Genomic DNA, 20,686 nt, shown 5'->3' with positions numbered 1-20,686 from the left:
AGATGGCGGCTGTTTACTAACGCTGCCTAGACGCGGCCGAGTCTGTCCTTTAGCATCTAGTTCAACATACATGTGATCTCTACGAGACTCATCAGACGCTACCTACCAACGTAGCATCGTGCGGGCTACTATTTGAGAGGGGTCTGACTCTCTTGTACTATTTAGCAACGTAGGCGTCGTTTGTAGCGGCTGTCGGTTGCAGTAAGTTTTTTTGTTTTTTTCTTCCTCTACGCACGTGACATCAGCGCGTTGTCCCGCATTAAAAGTAGTCCGAGCAAAACGTGATGCTTAGAGCTGTCAAAATAAACGATTACTCGAGGTGAATAAAATTACTCGGATCAGTTTTTAAACTCGAGTTACTCGAGTTGCTCGAGTATTCGTTTCAGCTCTAATTACGATTATGATTCAGAGACTCTGATTCGATTATAAATCGATTATTGATGCCCCCCCCCCCCCCCCCCATTTTATTTTTTAAAAATGTTTTGTATATTTGTACCAAAATTGTTTTAAAATCCTCTCAGGCTAAATAAACCAAACTACTATTTTAGTATCAAGTTACCGGTTAAAAACAGTAAATAAAATACTCAAGTCCCCATTCTGTATCAGCAGCTTTAAACTACATTCAATTAATTTAATGTTGTGAATCAACTGTTAAAGTTGTTAAAATTGCGCCCGTTATTCCATAATTTCCCTCATGTCTACTTTCGACAGGTGAAAGTTTTAAAACTGTGTCATCATTTAAAGATAGATTCAAGTCCAGATTTTGCCGATTTAGGGGTATTTTAGATAAAAAGTAATTAGGTTCTCTATAACAGAGCCTTCGAGAGAAGTCGACTGCTTTAAAATGGCGCCTGTTTACTAGCGCTGGAAAGTTTGTCATTTCACATCTAGTCTAGATATATGATATATCTACCATAGCCACCTGTTGCCGTATGTTTGTAGCAACTACCAAGTGGGCGCTGTTTGTAGTGGCTGACGGCCACAGTCAGGTATTATTGTTTTTTTTTTACCTAGCGGCATTAGCTGCACATGATATTTACTCTCGGCCCGTTCCTCATTGCGTTCTGAAGACCGCGCTGACTGCGTTTTATTTCCGCTTTACCTGGTATAATTCAATAATCGAAATTTGGATGTTTGTGAATCGTTCGCGAATCTTCCATGGCCGAATCGCGAATAATCTATGAATCGGAAATTTTGCACGCCTCTACTGTACAATATAAATGAATACTACATCACATTTGTAAAATATAAACACATAATGAAATAAATAGCCTATTTAAATAAAATTAATTGAAATGAGCTAAAACACCTGCAATTAAATAATAAGAATAATACACAGATCCTGCTTACACAATTAAATGTATTAATTTCTGTGTGGCGCTTTTAATTTGAGAAAATCCACCAATTAAGCTTTTGAAAACCGTTCATAAGGAAAAAAAAAAGATTAATTGAAGCATTTCATTTGCAAAATACATGTTAAAATCTTTGTCATTGGGATTGCTTTTCTCTTTAGCACAGGACTTCTTTTTTCGTCTTTCTTTCAGAAAGAAAGCTGACCAATACGTAGGGTCTGAAAGGCAAATTGTTGTTGGATTATCTTTAAATACCCGTTACTTTTTGAGCAGAATTCTGGCTTTGTATAGGCTAATGTTCCTATTGTTGAAAGCACAAAGCTGTGTAATAAACAACTAGCACATTTATATTTTGCATTTTGTTTTCTAACTGTCCCGAAAATGAACCAAACCGTGACCTCAAAACCGAGGTACATACCGAACCGAGATTTTTGTGTACCGTTACACCCCGAGTCTCCAGTATTTTTTCGAGTTAAAAATGTATGTACCGTGAAAACAGGATGAAGTTTAATGGTTCACTACACAGATTGTGGTGTTATAATTTTAGTCAATTTAAAGTTTTGTCAGTATATTCATATTTTAATATTACATAGCAACAACAAAAACAAACAAAAATGTACAGAAGGCTTGAAAATATATAAATAATGGAATAATTTGACAGCAAAAATATAGAAGCAACACACATTCTTATTGCTTACTGTATGTGATGTTTACTAGCAGTGCAACGGTTTGCGGTTCAAAACCGAACCGTACGGTTCGCCCTGTACGGTTTCAATACGCCTTTATGAACCGCGCCTTTTTGGTTTTGTAATTACAGTAATATATTCCGAACGCTTGTGGTCGAACGCTTGTGGAATGAATTGGTCAAACTCTTTGTGCCTGTGTGTGACGTGAAGCGCAGCTGTGGAGAAATTCCCGCCCCGCGAGTAAATGTCCAATCGCTGTCAAGCACCTGTGTAATAGGAGCCGAGTAACGCCCTCTCTCGCTTACGAGCGTGGTGAAAGTGAAACAAGAAAGAAAACAATAAAAGTTATGGCGAGCGGAGGAGTCGACAGACCGAATTTTGAGGAAGCACCGTCTTCTTTCAAATCTGCGGTGTGGCAACATTTCGGTTTCCCCGTGGACTACAATACAGACGGGGAGAAAATATTGAAAAAAAAAAAAAAAACATTTTGCAAGCATTGCTCAGCGCTTGTTCCCTATGCTAACGGCAACACTTCTAACATGACTCAGCACCTCAGGCGGCATCACCCACAGACATCGCTTTCTCAGAGCAGGGCAACCCCGAAGATGACACCAGTGAAAACACACGGGTCTATAGAAGAGGCGTTCCAAAAGCCTTACAATATCAGGTCAGAAAAACACAAGAAAATAACCCACGCAGAGGGGATATGCATTGCAAAAGACATGCAACCATATTCCGTGGTTGAAGATGCGGGCTTCGTTTATTTAATTGCAACGCTTGACCCGCGTTATATTGTTCCCTCGCGGACATATTTCGCCAACAACATAATCTCCGACATTTATGAAATGGCACGCAAAGCCATCGAAGATGATTTCGCGAAAGCACATAGTTTCGCCCTGACCGCTGATAGTTGGACGTCCCGTGCTACAGAGTGCTACTACCTAACTGTGACGGTCCACTATAATTCATACCTGTCAGGTTGTACGGTCTCGTCGTAATTTTTACAAGTGAGCACTGATTTTTAAATGTGTACGCCGTACGTTACGTTCAAAATATGCACGTTTTTTGTGCATTGCGTTTTTTTTTTCATCCGTTCGGATTTGGTCACCGTTTCTACAAGGAGCCAATGTTCGTTAATACTTGAATGACGCGAGAAAAGTCAGACACGGAAAGGGCAGAGTGTTTGTTGAGACGCTGTAGCAAACGCGATGCTAGGCTACGCCTGACTTTAGCCGACATCATACAATCTACGCCTAGATAACTCATGCATATAGAACTACATGCGAAATGACACTCGGTAGCGTTAGTAAACAGCCGCCATTTTAGAGCAGTAAACTTCTCAGAAAGGCTCTGTTGTAGTACACCGTCCGAGCGAACCTAAGCAACTTTTTATCCAAAATACTCCTAAATCGGCAAAATCTTGACTTGAGTCTATCTTTAAAGGATGAAACAGTTTTAAAATTTTCACATGTAGACAGAAGGGAACTAAGGCAAAAACGGGACCAATTTTATCAGATTTAACGGTTGATTCACAACATTAAATGACCTCCAAACATAGCAAAGGTTACTGTGTTTTTGGGTTTGTTTGTTGTTGTTTTTTTTAATTTAAAAAAAAAAAAACATGAAAGGTATCACCATTTACTTTGCCAAGTAACTTTTTTACTACTGTGTGTGTATTTCAGTAGTCAGTCACTACACTTGCCAAAGAGCTAAGAGGCATTTTAACAGTCGAAAATGTTTACATTTTAAGTGTTATTTCTTTTTTTTTTTTAAAGCAAAATAAAGGCAGTTAAAAAAAAAAAAAAAAACGCAAACCGAAACGAAACCGTGATCCCAAAACCGAGGTTCAAACCGAACCGTGGGCTAACTGAACCGTTGCACCCCTAATGTTTACAAAAATTTACCCGAGAGTCTGTATTACTACGATTAAATCATCCAATAAATACAATAAAATATGACAACATTGACCTCAAGTGGACAAAAACAATAATTTTTTCCCCCCCAATTTTGTTTTGTTTACGTCCGCTTTCGCATTGCTGGAGTTGTAATGTCTTTCGTAAAACGGGCTCAACCAGTTTGTCGAAAAAGTTCTTGTTGCACTCTGCAATATTACGCAGGTATATAACAATCAGGTTAGCGGTGAGGGAGCCATAACAAATACTAGATTATCATCTCTGCCAAGCACAACAAAGTGATATGGAGTGGATAGTAATGTGCGTTTGATGTACTGTTAAAGTGTGCTACATTTCCTGAAGTAGCGATCGACTTTCAATTTCTGTTTGCACCTGAAAAGCTAAATGGGCTTGCAGCATATTAATATAAAGCTGCTTCTCGTCATAATGGCAAATATTTCTCAGAATCAAAAGAGTTAGGATAGGTTCATACTGCAGGTCTTAATCCACGAGTCCTATCTGGGTCACTTTCGTATGTGGTTTAAATCCGATCTGGGCCACATTTTTCCAGAATGTGGCGGTGGTCTGAACTGTCAAGTTAAGATACTGAGAAGTATCAAGATTAGCCTGATAACGCTCGGTTTCTTACTGTGCGCCAAATAAGCAATATTTCAATATTGCTTACATGGCCGATTCGTGGCAAACACATACACATAAGGCTTATATGTGTGCGTCATGCACGCACAGTGCGCAGTTATTTGTTTCGATGCTTCTGCGCATGCGAGTCAGTTTGCTCAGCGCGTGTCGGAGTGCGAATTAGTGCGCATGCGTAATACTTGAATAGGATCAATGGACAAAGGCAGTCTGAACGGACACGCCAAAAAAAAAAGATATTAAAAAAAATTCAGAATTGTGCATTAAGACCTGCAGTATGAACCTAGCCTAATTAGCATAATCGCTAACTAGCTTGGTGCTCCGTGCTAAGTAGTAACCTCTCATCAACAAAGAATACAAACAATACAATTGGATCTAACAGCACAAAAGAGTTGTAAAGGTTAACATAGGGTTCCTCCAGGGTTTAAAAAGTCTTTAAAAAATTGGTGGGACCCTATGGAACACCGTAATATTTACTTGAGGTATGTACCATGTATTAATTTCACATTTGAATTTTATTTTTGACCAGATTGGCTGCTCGTGGTGGTGGTGGTGTTGGCGTTCCTTCTCCTGCTGCTGCTGATCGGCATTTGCTGGTGCCAGTGTTGTCCGCATACGTGCTGCTGTTACGTCAGCTGCCCCTGCTGCCCAGATAAATGCTGCTGCCCACGGGCACGTAAGTGATTGCCACCAAAAATGACTTTAAAATCGCTCAGATACAAATACTTTGGTCACTGGAATCTTGTGTCCCTGGTGTTGCAGTGTACGAGGCGGGTAAAGCGGTAAAGAAAGGCGTGACCAACCATTACGCTACCACCGTCTACGCCCCTAGCATGTACGCCCAGCCGGCCTACGGGGGGCCACTTGTCCAGCAGCCCGCTATGCCGATGCTCCCGCTGCCGAAGGGTGTTGGTGTGCCGCCCTCGCAGAACGGTTACGGACGAGAGTATGACGGCACCAGCTCTGGTAAAATATATATATTCTATATCATCACCATCATATAGTGCTGGGCAATATAGCGCAATCTCATCATGATATGGGTCATTTTACATCATGATAACGATATATCACAATTTAGTATATTTTCTTTATGATATAAGGGCAAAAAAATGCATTGCACAATGACAAGAATTTGTTAGTGGCTGATTCTTTCCAAGTGTAGTAGTGGTGGCTCCATCTGTTGAATTTTTAATTATAATTTTTTAATTTTCTTTAACTTATTTGACTTTGAGAGCGACTAGAGTCCAGTCATCTCGATTGATCTAATGATCGCTGCCAAGGCTCCCAGTTCAAACGTATTGGATGTCTTAATATCTATGGTAGCCAATGAATTCACTTTATTAATGTTTTGTTTTATTTATATTCCACCGGTTTGTTTTTTTATGGTGACTTATCACCCCTCCCCATTCACTGCTACAGGACTGTGGAGTTGAATACAGTGTCGTTTTTATTATATAATTAAAATTGACACTAGTTAGTTGTGGTGGGAATCTTTAGGCATAGACTTCACTATCAGTTGATGAGATGGCTCCTACAGACATTGCACCACGGCTTCGCGTAGTGGAAGCTTTCACTGCGATAAACTCCAACACGTTCTAACGCCAGATTTATGTGGAAACAGAACGAAAGTTTTTGTGCATACAAGCAGGCAGGACTGTCTCAAGAGTGATTTGGTTGAGGATTCAGGTTAAATATTATATAAAATGGCACCATGCATGCACTTTGAAATGTTTTGAAAAAAATGAAATGAATGGAAACATTAGTGTAACTTTAGCTTGAAATATTTACATAAAATAAATCATAATTGCCCATTTTGTTTTCTTTTTAACTTAGAATCTAGACTGTTTTACCTTCATATCTATAGAAATTCTGGGATTTACACATTTATTTATCAGAATTTTCAACCTAAAAAGCTCTGTTTTGTGATGGCCGCCATGTTAGATTCTGTATCAATACATAATGGCGTAACTTTACATTCAAATAATCAGGTAATTTTCGGCCAAATGCCCGTTGTTTGGCAAAAAAACTAGTAATTTTGACATTTCTGCATCTGCTTGTTTTATTTTATGTAACTTTTCAATCTAAAAACGACGAGGGCCAGATAGCTGGCAAGACATGCTGAGGCAATAGTGACATCGGAATTCAACCTTTATAAGTTGTGATTGTATATAGAGAATCACAAAATTTGCTTTTGTTTAGTAGAATTAAGATGATTCTGCATGCTTTCCTCAAGTATTTAGTATCTGATGTGAAAATTCAATGATTTATGAGCTGTGAAAAAAATTGAATAACTGAATTTAAAAAAATTAAGTCGCTATTTCGGGCAAAACCGGATTTAATATGTTAAATATTGCGATTGATGCTGAAGATATAGGTGATTATCTCTGCATTTGGTGATTTGTGTGCATCTAGTGTAAAATCTGAGAATTTTATAGCCATTTTAAGTTTTGTTATATAAAAAATATTAATTGGGATTTTATAAGGGAATGACTTTGAATTTTTTGATGCTGGTGCTCATGGAGACACTCATATATGCCTAAGGGAGGTGCCTGCTTTGGTTTTAGGTCGCTGGCGGCTTTGGTTTTGAAAATATTTGAATTTTAAGTTTTGGAAAATAGGCCCCCTACAAACGGTGACACATTTTTGAAACGATATATCGATTCTTGGCGGAAGCATACCGGTCATCTTTTGGGATAAAAAGTTTCGCAATATATCACAATTTCGATATACTGTCACACACCTAGTGGTGAGAATAAAAAGAATTTATGATGATTCGTAATTTATCATCGTTTTGTTAATACAGGATTTCTCCCAGGGTTTTATAAGCCTGGCGGGACAACAGACATTTCCTGTTTACTACCATCATTTTATTACCTATTTTTACCTTATTTTATTATTAGTCATTCCCAGTTAGTGTTATGAATTTAATTCAAATGTTTGTGTACAGTGGGTCAAGGCTCCCAAGTTCCTCTGCTGCACGACCAAGATGGCGTGGGTGGCGACCATAGTAAGTGGAATGTGTTGGGATTATTATTGCGTATAGTCCTTATATTTCCTTAACAAGTGTCGCCTTTTCCAGCTCGGAGTGGCTACCGCATCCAGGTGGACCCTGACGGCAATGCTACGCGGGCTATTTACTACATGGAGAGAGAGCTCGCCAACCTAGACCCGTCCAGACCCGCCAATTACAACCGCTGTGAGTCCAGAGGTTTTTTACTTTCAATTGTAAAAAACAAAAAAAGGACTTCTTCCAAATTGTTTTCAGTGGACAACGTGAGCGAAGTGACTTCGCTGCATGACAGCGCCGACCCGCGCTCCCGCGGCGGTCGATCTCAACCGCCGCCGCTGTCCACGGTTTACGACGACGACGAAGGCATGAGCACGATCAGCAGCGTGTCGCAGCACGTGCACCGTCGCCAGGATGACCGGCGTGGCTACATGGACGATCGAGCTCGCGCCCGTTCCATGGACAACCTGGACGACATCGGCCGTCGCTACGGCCGCGACGACTATCTGCCGCGGCGACGTGCCGACGAACCTAGAGGGAGGAGAGGGTGAGTCACTGCTCTTCAGGTTAATCACACCTCCATTTTTTGGTCCTTTAACCCTTTTACACCTAAGCCTATTTTGGCCGAATTTGCATGCCTTTGATGTTGCTTTCATATTTCAAAGAAAAAAATGTTCACAATGGCCAGGTTGGGTCCCTTTTTTCAGGACACCATAACCTCTATGTCCAAACTGTTGTTTTCTTCACTGACCAATTATAATCAACATTTTTGACCCAATTAGACAAAAAAAAATCCGTAAATCTTTTTTCAAAATTTGTCATGTTGATGTCCCATTGACAACCAAACATGCTTGACCAACCGTTTTGAAGCTTGATAATATTTATTCAACTTGTTAGCATAAACATTCAAATAGAAAAAGATAAGACTGAATAGTTTTATGGTTGACAATTCAACACAAACAGCAGGCATGATCATAGGCGTTTTTGGCCTTTACACATACTATGGTCAAAACAGGTTATTAAAAAAAAATATATACATATGTACATCATCTAACACAAAAAGGGTTTAGAGGATATCTCTTTGTGAGGTTAGGTATTGTACCCATCACCTTATCAAAAGTATATACATGCAATCAAGCTTCTCGAACACACACATATACAAATTGAAAATGCATGATGGGAAGTGCAACCATGACTGTGCGTAGGGCTACCGATTGATAAATCTTCTCTGCGTTGGGAAAGAACATAGGGTGTTAAGCAAATGATCAACTACTACCTTTCTTCCCCACATTCCCACGCTATATTTAATTGCTGATAGAGGTATTGTAAGGCTTTAGCCACATAAAAAATGGCTCCAAAGGCTGTCAAAATTCTCTCTACTCATTAAATGCTGCCTTTTAGCGCTATCTATAGGTAAAACGGCGTCATTATAGATTGAATGCGACAATGCGTGAGTGGGTCGTGCAGCGCATGCGTTCATTACTTAACGTGATTAATTAAAAAAAAATAATTACCGCCATTAACGCAATAAATTTGATAGCCCTACTTTAAGCCAAAACTACTCTGAATGAGTGTAAGACATTTTGTCTGTAACGTTAAATACAAATAGAAAACGATTGAAATTAAAAAAAAAAAAAAAAAAATTTAAAGGCACGTCCGATATTTTTTTGCCGATTCCGATACTTTGAAAATGACGTTATAATTAAAGATGTCCCGATCGATCTTTAATTATAGGGCATTTACAGGTTACTTTTTGTTGATTTTTAGTCACTTCCTATTCATTTGGGGACATTCTTGAGTCACTTCCTTTTCAGTAACCTAAAATCAACAGGAAGTGACACGTAAATGCCCCAAAATGAACTTATTACCTGGCATTGGCTGCCACTGACGGACATAAACGTCCAATCAGTTTGAAGTGGGAGGGATGGCACCCACTACTATTGACCAATATATCGTTAATTTTTGTGTCGCCATCCCGTGAGATAAGTGTCGTATCGTGAGGTATCCACCCCAAGTAACAATACAGGTAGTCCCCAGGTTAAGACGTATTCTCGACTGACTCTCTTGATTTTGACTTTACTATGCTGGAGTCTTGTTTGTAGTTTGTCTCCAGTCTTTTATTTTTTTTGTCATGTAAACGGTACCTTATTTTACCTCACAGTATCATTTTTTAAAAACTTTATTTATATGACGTGCTTTTTACTTCCTTCACTTTTGACAATTTGTAAAGCCGTAACACATATGTACACCTATGTTTAAAACAACACTTGACACAAAACAATTGGTGTTCAAACGGCCATCTAGTATGATCAATATATGTATATAAATTTAGTAGATTAAATTAGCCTAATTTGCCTAACAAAAGTCTATCTTAAATGCTACGTATTTACAATTCTTATAGCAAATCGCTCACACGTAACTGTAGCTCTAAACATAATAACAAATGCAAACATATATTAGCTGAAACAACTTACAGCCTTATGTGGGCCAAACCAGAGCGCATGTCAGACGAGTCTGCAAGGTGACAGTCCAGCCAGACCCAATGCTGCCACCATAGGGCTACCAGAGTGTATCTTGCATCATTAAACAAAATACAATACTTTTGGACTTTTTGGAAAGTTATTTTGAGAGTCAGGGGGTACTGAAAGGGTTAATTCAGACTCAGTTTGGGCTACGTCGCCAGCACGGGAATGGAACTCGTTCATAAGCCTACCTGAATATCGAAACGGTGATGTATTCTTTGTATCGCAAAAGGTTATCGATATGTTCCTACCAAGAATCAATGTCCAGTCCATTTTGACTGGGAGGGTCAATGGCACTGAAACGGCATTCACAGCCATTTTCCCACGGTTTTAGGGGCATTTACAGGTCACTTCCTGGTGATTTTGAGTCGCTTTCTATTCATTTGGGGATATTCCCAGGTCACTTCCTGTTCAGTTACCCAAAATCACAGGAAATGATCCCGCAAATGCCCAAAAATTAACAGGAAATTACCTAAAAATGTCCCAAAATCAACAGGATGTGAACCAAAATCAATATATTGTACAATGTAGAATGATTTCCTGACCCATATATCGATAATTCTTATCGCTATATTGCGAGATAATCGTTATTGTGAGCCTTGTATCGCAAATTGTATCGTATTGTGAGGTCCTCAGACTAGAGCTGAAACGAGTACTCGAGCAACTCGAGTAACTCGAGTTTAAAAACTGATTCGAGTAATTTTATTCACCTCGAGTAATCGTTTATTTTGACAGCTCTAAGCATCACGTTTTGCTCGGACTACTTTTAATGCGGGACAACGCGCTGTCACGTGCGGAGAGGAAGAAGGAAAAAAAAAAAACTTACTGCAGCCGACAGCCGCCACAAACGACGCCGACGTTGCTAAATACTAGCCCGCACGATGCTACGTTGGTACAGGTAGCGTCTGGTAAATCTCATAGAGATCACATGTATGTTGAACTAGATGCCCAATGACAGACTCGGCCGCGTCTGGGCAGCGTTAGTAAACAGCCGCCATCTTAAAGCAGTAGAGCGCTAAGCGCTAATAAAGAGCGCTAAGCGCTAATAAATAAGATTAACGTTACTGTCGCTACTAGCTCACGTAACGTTAGCCCTGCGGAGGGCTAGGTTTCAATTAATTATGACCACTGTCGATGTGTGGCTAACGTGTCTTACATACAGGCTTTAACATAAAATAGCATTGTGGAGTGATGAGGGTGTAAAATAAAAACTTGCTAACTATCAATTTTAGCTCAGTAGTCATTGCTGGATAAAACACCAAGTAGCACTGGTCCCTAATGTGCGCCAATACAGCCTGTATCATACATTTATTTTGAACACTGCAAAAACTCAAAATCCTATCAAGACTTACAGTTTAGACTAACTTAAAACTTAACTAGAACTTAAAAATGGCTTGACACAAAGAGAAATTCAATTGAAACACGTGGGAAAAAATCCTAACTTTTAAGTGATGTGTGTTATCAAGCGTGACGGCATTTTTAGTTAAGATATATTTTATATATATATATATATTTGTATATATATATATATATATATTTTTTTTTAATCTAAAAGTTTTTGGAGTGAAAGCAGTGAATTAGTCTTTTTTTTTAAATTCTAGTTACATCTGAAATGCAATTGTTGGCCGTTTTCAACAATATACATTGAAAATAAAGACATTGATTGACTGAAAATGGTTCAAGATTAGATGAAATGTCTTGTTTTCTCATCTATATTTATAATTGCTCTTCACCTAAAAATATATTTGTTTTATCCGATTACTCGATTAATTGATAGAATTTTCAGTCGATGACTCGATTACTAAAATATTCGATAGCTGCAGCCCTACCTCAGACGTTCCCACCCCAATCAATTTCAATCAACATTTTGAGCCCATAAAAAGTTAGATTTTCCTCTGAACTAAGCCTTTGTGTATAGTACTGCCAATGAGTTAATACTTCAAAATAAAATTCAATAAATACATTTTAAATACCCAATTTTCAGCTCTGATGACGAATGGAGCAGCAGCGGCCGCGCCGGCTACGACAGAGACGAGCGTCGACGCCGCGACTACTCCCCGGACGACTACCGAAGAGGCGGCGGGGGCGGTGGGTACGGAGCCCTTCCGGGGAGACGCAGCCGAAGTCGCGACGACCTGATGGACCTGGAGAGGGACCGGAGACCGGGCGGCGGCCGTGACAGGAGAGACGACTACGACGACAGTTTCCTGAGAGAGGCCATGGAGAGGAAGAGGCTGGGAGAGCAGCAGAGGGCCCGTAGCCGAGACCGACTGGAGAGCGATGGCGAGCGCTCTGACCGGGGGAGGGCACCGGCGGCCCGTGGGCCACCCCCGCTGCCTTTGAATCCGCCAGCAGGACCCGGCGGTCTACCGCCGCCCTACAGTGACGATGAGAGCATGACATCATCTAAGAAAAGCAACATGCGCAAAGTGAGTGATACATTTGGATGCATTGGAATGCAAATGTAGGTACCTCTAGTGAAAAAGTATACATTTTAGCAGTGTCGTTAATCTTCCTTAAAAAAGTAATTACTCAGTTACGAATGACTTTTTCCAAAAAGGTAATAACTCAGTTACCTCATTGTAAGAGTAATTAGTTACTCAGCAAAGTTACTTTTCACGTTCTACATGTTATTACGCTATGTATTCTATAATAGGGCTGAACGATATTTAAAAAAAACTAACATTGAGACTTTTTGGGGGTTTGCGATATATATATATATATTGTGATATTAAAACTAGAAGAATTCTCACCAGATGACTTGAATAACTCTGTCTAGGAAGACTTGGTTCACTAACTATGACCACATTGCATTAATTAGAGATGTCCCGATCTGATCACATGATCAGGCCAATGGCGCCAGGATCTGAATCGGGTGAAAAGGATCGGGTTTTATGTTTTCTGCTTCATGCTCGTACAGCCTTTTACCCTCCCTCCTGCAGTGCGACCAAACTGTTTTTCATGGTCACCAGTGCAGATGGCATTTGGTACTTAGTTCATGATGATTGACAGGTTTGTTGCTTTGATCTGGCCAGAGACGCCTCGGTAGCTCTACGAACAAAGGCACAAATGTGTTAATTAGAGGTGAGACTCACCAGACGCTACCTGCTACCAACGTAGCATCGTGCGGGCTAGTATTTAGCAACGTCGGCGTCGTTGGTAGCGGCCGTCGGCTGCAGTAAGTTTTTTTTTTTGCTTCTTCCTCTACGCACGTGACATCAGCGCGTTGTCCCGCATTAAAAGTAGTCCGAGCAAAACGTGATGCTTAGAGCTGTCAAAATAAACGATTACTCGAGGTGAATAAAATTACTCGGATCAGTTTTTAAACTCGAGTTACTCGAGTTGCTCGAGTATTCGTTTCAGCTCTAATGTCAAGTAAAGCAGAAGTACAACACACTCAGCGCGACGCGCGGTCTTCGGGACGCAATGAGGAACGGAGCGAGAGTAGCTAAACATCATGCTTGTCATTACCCGGCCCCTCGGGTAATGCCAATGCTCAACTCACGGCTCTAGCTCAACTCATGCCGCGAGATAAAAAAAAACAACATACCTGACTGCTGCCGACAGCTGCTACAAAGTACCACATAATGGTATGGTAGATATTATATTAATATAGGACTAGATGCAAAATAGACTCGGTGACGTTAGCAGCACATGTACAGAAAGCTAGATGCGGGCGTTAGTAAACGGCCGCCATCTTAAAGCAGTAGACTTCACTGCAAGGCTGTTGTAGCGTACCTTCCAAGCGAACCTAATTAACTTTTTATCTAAAATACAGTGGTACCTCTACATACGATCGCTTCGACACACGAACTTTTCGACATCCGACGTAAAATTTGACTCGCCATTTGTTTCTACATCCGACGACATGCTCGAAATACGACGACAATGGCAGCACCACAGACGAATGCACGGCGGATTTTCTTGTGTGACAAATCAACACTGGTTTCAGAAAAGGTTGGTACAGGTGGTGAAACAAGGAAAAAGTTGACGCTTACCTTCTAAATGAAGATGCAAATGACAGAAAAATATGAGCGTAGGGTGGGCATCCGTGAAATGGCTCAACAATACATCTCCACGGTCCTCCTCCGACCATCGTTCGCCAGCCTTTATAAGTTAAGCTGACAATTCTTATTGTGGTAACATCTCCAGAGAAATCGCCAACTTCGCCACGTTTTTATCATTTATTTCACAACTTATTCAAAACAAAAACACCTTCTGTCTGCCGCAATTGACGGTGTTCTCAAGAAAACATTCAAAGTGAAAGTGAAACTCAAGCTCACCGGTCTGTCTCTGGCACGTCAGCCCCGCGGTGCGTTCAGGGTCAGCAAAAAACGTCCGCCACATTAGAACCCGATTCGTTACATTAATACAGGAATTATTATTATTATTATTATTATTCCGATTTTGATTTATAATTTATTTGTTTTGCTATGTGTAATTGCCATTTGTAATAGTACCAGCAGTATTTTTTTAAGGATTTAGTGAAGGTTTTTGGGCTGTGGAACGAATTAATGGAATTATAATGTACTGTATTCCTATGGGAAAATCCTGCTCGACATACGACCATTTCGACTTACAAACAAGGTCCTGGAACGGATTAACTTCGTATGTAGAGGTACCACTGTACTCCTAAATCCGTAAAATATTGTCTTGAATCTATCTTTAAAATAGTTTTAAAACTTTCACATGTCGAAAGTAGACAAAAGGGAAATTATGGAATAACGGGAGCAATTTTAACAACTTTAACGGTTGATTCACAACATTAAATTAATTGAATGTAGTTTAAAGCTGCTGATACAGAATGGAGATTTGAGTATATTATTGTTTTTAACTGTTAACTTGATACTGAAATAGTCGTTTGTTTAAGCCTGCGAGGCTTTTTTTAGTTTTAATTTTTTTTTTTTTTTTTTTACAGTTTTTGTAACCAATGTGCAAAACATTAAAAGCAGCTAATGGCGGGGGGGGGGTCATCAATAATCGATTTATAATCGAATCGTAGCCTCTGAATCGTGATTGTAATCGAATTATTAGGTGCCCAAAGATTCCCACCTCTAGTGTTAATCATCGTTAAGCTTGAACGCGACTACTATGCTAACGCTTCGAGCCACCTCGCCAATTATCGCTTTTGCAACGGCTTCACCACTCCAATTCCTTCTCCTCACTCCTGCTCTGCTCTATCCTTGGCAGCTGTGACATAATCAGACAACTCGCACTTCATTCAACCAAATTGTAGTAACGCACTCCTTCACGTCTTCAGGAACGGTAATGGTTTTGCAAAGATAAAAGTAATTAGATTAGTCACTACTGAAAAAAAAAATGCAGTTATACTCTAACGCTGTTATTAACAGCACTGCATTTCAGGGGTTTTGAACAATACATCCTTAAAAGTCACTCAGTAGTGTCCTCTGGAAAATGAAACTCTTAACTCCAGACCCGTTTCACCAGTGAAATTCTGGTCAGTTCTAAATACAGGGTTTGTACGGGTATTATTTTTCTTTGTCTATGTAGTCATCATATTTTGTATCCATACATTTTTGTTTGAACAAATGATGAGAGTTTAAATGAGTGAGTAACATCAATATGGCAAGTTTTAATAAAACTGTGAAATGCACAAGTAGGTAAATGTAAATCTGTGTAACATTCCAACATGATTTGAATTTTTACTTTTGTTTTTTTTTCACCAGAATGGAGCTGTGAGCCGTGAGAGCCTCGTGGTGTGATGTGACCAAAAGAAAACAAACCCTCACACTAGTAACAACCCCCCAAAAAACAAGTAAATATCAAGATTGTACAGTTTTTATTTCACTAATTTTCTAAGCTGAATTTCTTTTGAACTATCGTACTTGCATATCTTGTTGAAAATGGAATATATTTGCGTGTGAGAGGCAAATGTTTTTGTGATTTTACAGTATGTATGAAAAATTGTGGCTGCCACAAGTGCCTTCAACTGTACAGACGTGTCGATTTTTAGTTTTACTTGCATGTTAGTTTTATTTAGCATCATAGAGGGATTTTATGAACTACAACTTAGAACACTTTTTTATGTACTTTGCTACTTTTTAAATACATTTTACCATCTTTAACGAATGTGTTGTACAGTTGACCGTTTTCGTGACATGTTGCAAAATGTATTTTATGTCTCTGTCCTGCTGGACCATTTACATGTAATAGAGTTTTTAACCGTTAGAGGCCGCCATACTGTGCGCTAAACTTTACTCATTTGTTTTAGTTCTCATAAATAAAAGCAAAATGTGTAAATATGTACATTTCACTTTAGGTATTTGACATTTGTTAAGAATGTCTATATAACTTTAAATACTTTTTTTTGTCAATTTGAACTCCTTTAGGACAGAATACATGGAGGACCAGGAGTGCAAAAGTTAAATACAAAATTAAATAAATGATTAAATGTGTTGAAATACTTCAATTTCAATATTTATTTCAGTTTGTATTTATATATTTCACCATTTATTTCAATTTATATTTCAGTATGAATGTATTTTTAATGTTGAATTATTTCAACATTTCCATTTTTATTTGGCAACAAAATGTTGAAAATATAGATTGGAATAAATACACAAATGTTGAAATAAATAAAAATTGAAATAAAAAATGGATATGAAAGTAAATTGAAATAAAAAGTGAAATGTATAAATAAAACTTGAAATAAAAATTGAAATATTGAAATACTGTAGAAGCCTTTTAATTACACATTAAATAATTAAAAAGTGTGCTTGTTTAATCTTTGCACTCCTTTTCATAAGAATAAGCATAGAGTGATATTTATGAAACATTTACATTTCCATTATTTCCTATTAGAAATAAGCACTAATGTGTTAGTACTGCCTGTGAACAGTTCAAAGTGTGTGCATGCCCTCTACTGGATATCTCTTGAAATGCAGGCAAATTAATCCTCAATTAATTTATCAGCACTGATTGACGCTTATACATCCCAAGAATATTTCCACCAAATTTCATTGTGATCTATCCGTGGGTGATGGGGGACTAGATTTAAAAAAAAAAAAAAAAAAAGTGTACACCCTTCAAGAAGAACAGCAACATGAGCCTCGCTAGGGTTAGTTTTCCGTCGTAGTGACGGAAATGCGCAGCAGGGGACGCTGGTGGGTGGTAATGCGTGAAACAGTAGGGGTCTATGATTCATTTGACAAGCATTAGTGTTTGTTACAGTTGTTGTTGAATCCTTGTCATATTTTTTGTATATTATGTTTGACGTGCGGAAAAAAACAAATACATACACACAAACCCTCCGACAAAACCAGAAAAAAAATGAAAAAACTCAATATAAAAAACCACAATCTTGAAAAAAAAAAAAATCAACAAAATACACGAAAAATGCGAAATACAACACTCAAAAGGGAAAAAAACCCTGTGAAAACAGCGATAAAAAAAAAAAAAAAAAAAAAACCCACCTCCACAAAATAGAGCATTAGCCATTAGGCCAGACAAGTCCAAAGTCCGGCCTGGGGGCCAAATGCAGCCCGTGGTCAAATTTCATCTGGCCCCCAGCCTCTGTCATAAAATAAATAACCTCTGGCCCGCACACAGATTTAATGAATTGATCAGCTGTACTGCTACCAGCATATGAAGTAACTTACACACTAAATTTACCCACTAAAAGACAGCAGCACTCTAAGCAACACAACCCCGTGTGACCCTTTAAATTTTCTAAAATGGCGACAATCAACAAAAAAAAAAAAGAAAGTTGACTGCGATGCTTCAAGGACAGGTGGAAATTGGACTATTTCTTCACTAAAATACGCAACAACTATGTCTGCCTCATTTGCAGAGACGGTCGCTGTTTTTAAAGGGTTCAATGTGAGGCGATATTACCAAACAAGACACTTTGACATGTACGACATAATTACAGGGAAGATACGCAGCGGGAAATTGAAGCAACTTAAAGCTAGTTTTATTTCACAGCAGCAGTATTTCGCCAGAGCCCGAGAGTCAAAAGAGAACGCCAAAAAGGCTTGTTGCGAGATTGTTGAAATTATTCATTAAAAAAAAAAAAAAAGCAAATGTGACACACAGAATGGCTTGCTAAAATTTGCCCAAATACATTGTTGTACGAAAAGGACGTCAGCAAAGATCGGCCCCCCACATTTTTACCGCACCAAATCTGGCCCCCTTTGCAAAAAGTTTGGATACCCCTGCATTAGGCTATAGAGCACTCATCCGCATTGACAGCGCTGGACTTCCAAATTCCTTTTGACAGGGGGGCAAATGAACAACAAAAACTGCAAATTGCAAAACGAAAAAAAATACACATAACCTCCCACCAAATGTATTTAATATTTTAGTTTTAGCCTTCATAGAGCCTTAATTGGCTGCCATGGACGGCGCTAGACGTCCAATTCCTTTTGACTGGGGGGGGGGGCTGATAACGAAAATGGTAAACTGCCAAAACAACAACAACAAACTGAACAAAAAGAAAAAAAATGCAAAAAACCCCCCCAACATTTGGAAAATCTGCAATAAAAACTAACCCTGCTTACCAAAATCGGGGGGGGGGGGGGGGATTTATTGGACATTTTAGTCTTAGCTGTCATACAGCGTTCATTGGCTGCCATGAATGGTCCCAGATGTCCAATTCCTTCTGAATGGGAGGGGGGAGGGAACTGATAACGAAAATAGCAAACTGCCAAAACAACAACAGCAACAAAAAACAGAACACAAAGAGAAAAAATGCAATCATTTGGCAAATCCGCAGAAAAAACAAAACAAAAACAAAAAAACGCCAACCAAAATCAGAAAACAAAACAAAACGGTAATTTATTTGACATTTTAGTATTAGCTGTCATAGAGTGTTCATTGGCTGCCATGGACGGCGCTGGACATCCAATTCCTTTTGACTGGGAGGGTAGGGGGGGGCTGATAACGAAAATGGTAAACTGCCAAAACAACAACAACAAACTGAACAAAAAGGAAATTTAAGCAACAAAAAAACCCAACAACATTTGGAAAATCTGCAATAAAAACTAACCCTGCTTACCAAAATCAGAAAAAAACAAATTTATTGGACATTTTAGTCTTAGCCATCATAGAGCATTCATTGGCTGCCATGAACAGTGCTAGATGTCCAATTCCTTTTGACTGGGAGGGGGGGGGGACGGATAACAAAAATGGCAAATTGCCAAAACAACAGCAGCAACAAAAAACAGAACAAAAAGAGAAAAAATGCAAAGATTTGGCAAATCCGCAGAAAAAAACAAAAACCCACATACCAAAATCGGGAAAAAAAAACAAAACAGGAATTTATTTGACGTTTTAGTTTTAACTGTCATAAAGCGCTCAGTGGCTGCCATGATTGGCACAAGACGTCCAATTCCTTTAGACTGGAAGGGGGGAAATGGACAATGAAAACGCCAAATTGAAGAAAAACAACAACAAAAATACTCCCTAACAATTGGCAAACACACCAAAAAAAAAAAAACCACACACACACAAAACACCCCCTTACCAAATTCAGAATAAAACAGTATTTGACATTTTAGTTTTAGTCGCCTTTGAGCGTTGATTGGCTGCCGTGGACGGCACTAAACGTCCAATCCGTATTGACTGGGGAATGTGAATGAACACACCCACAATCTTGAGTCTCGGCAATGTTTATATGTATATATATTAAAAAAAATGGAGTTTCAGTCAAATTATTATTTTTTTTACTTTAATCAATGGCCTCAATTTGACAGGACTTCAAGCCAGTATAAAAAGTGGTGAGATGTCATTCTTAAATTGATTGAAATTCAAAAATGTAGCGTTACCATACAGGCAATATAAATAAAGGACGGACCAGATGACATCACAGTGAGGGAGAGCAAGGGAGAGCAAATGAAGAGGACGACTCTGCTTCACATCCATCAATCCGTCCCTTCTGGCTAATGAGGTAAGAGCTCTCATTTGTTCTCATATTTACAATCAAATGTAGCACGTTATGTGTAAATGTAACATTGTGATTGTGGAATTCGTACGTTAACATTGTGAGGTTACAATTTAAGGAAAGTGAAAGAGAATTATACTCCTATAGGATTGAGTTTAGAAAAGACATTTTGGAATCAAATTAACGAATTTTTCGGACTATAAGTCACACTACCCAAAAAATGCCGAATGAATAAAGAAAGATAAATTGCACCAGAGTATAAGTTGCATTTTTGGGGAAATTGATTCAATAAAATCCAACACCAAGAACAAACATGTCATCTTGAAAGAAAATTTTAAAATATAAATAGAATAGAGAAAAACTGGCTGATGTTGCATGACGCATAAATAACGAACTGAGAACATGCCCGTTATGTTAACGTAACATAATGGCGGAAAACACTCAGTTGACTTGAAGTTTCCCTGTGAGACCCCCAATTTAGCCAACTTTCAAAATTGTCCGATATGCATGTGTGATACATCATTGGAAAGCTTAAATCTCCTGGGGGAAGAAAAATTTTGAACAGGAGGGCATTTAAAAAAAACAAAAAACCAACATTTTTTAAACAGCAAAACCCTAACAGGAGGTGAGAGCACGCGAGAGCAGAATTAAAGACGCCACGTACTTACCTTG

The 20,686-nt window shown here is 38.9% G+C and overlaps 1 protein-coding gene across 2 annotated transcripts in view; it reads left to right on the top strand.

Annotated features, from left to right (window-relative positions):
- Positions 1–16,474, top strand: part of LOC130915270 (lipolysis-stimulated lipoprotein receptor-like) — a 31,378-nt gene extending 14,904 nt beyond the window's left edge. Inside the window, exons 5-11 of one of the 2 annotated variants that reach the window (XM_057835194.1) lie at positions 5,114–5,260; positions 5,347–5,550; positions 7,532–7,591; positions 7,664–7,780; positions 7,850–8,138; positions 12,098–12,542; positions 15,801–16,474. In XM_057835194.1, coding sequence (XP_057691177.1) covers positions 5,114–5,260; positions 5,347–5,550; positions 7,532–7,591; positions 7,664–7,780; positions 7,850–8,138; positions 12,098–12,542; positions 15,801–15,836 — 1,298 coding nt within the window. In that variant the 3' untranslated portion in view covers positions 15,837–16,474. The remainder of the gene's footprint in view (positions 1–5,113; positions 5,261–5,346; positions 5,551–7,531; positions 7,592–7,663; positions 7,781–7,849; positions 8,139–12,097; positions 12,543–15,800) is intronic. The other variant, XM_057835195.1, reaches the window with a different exon arrangement.
- Positions 16,475–20,686: the final 4,212 nt, after the last annotated feature.

The sequence above is a fragment of the Corythoichthys intestinalis genome, chromosome 4 (genome assembly GCF_030265065.1).
Source record: "Corythoichthys intestinalis isolate RoL2023-P3 chromosome 4, ASM3026506v1, whole genome shotgun sequence".
Classification (NCBI taxonomy): domain Eukaryota; kingdom Metazoa; phylum Chordata; class Actinopteri; order Syngnathiformes; family Syngnathidae; genus Corythoichthys; species Corythoichthys intestinalis.
This window is presented reverse-complemented; position numbering and strand designations above follow the sequence as displayed.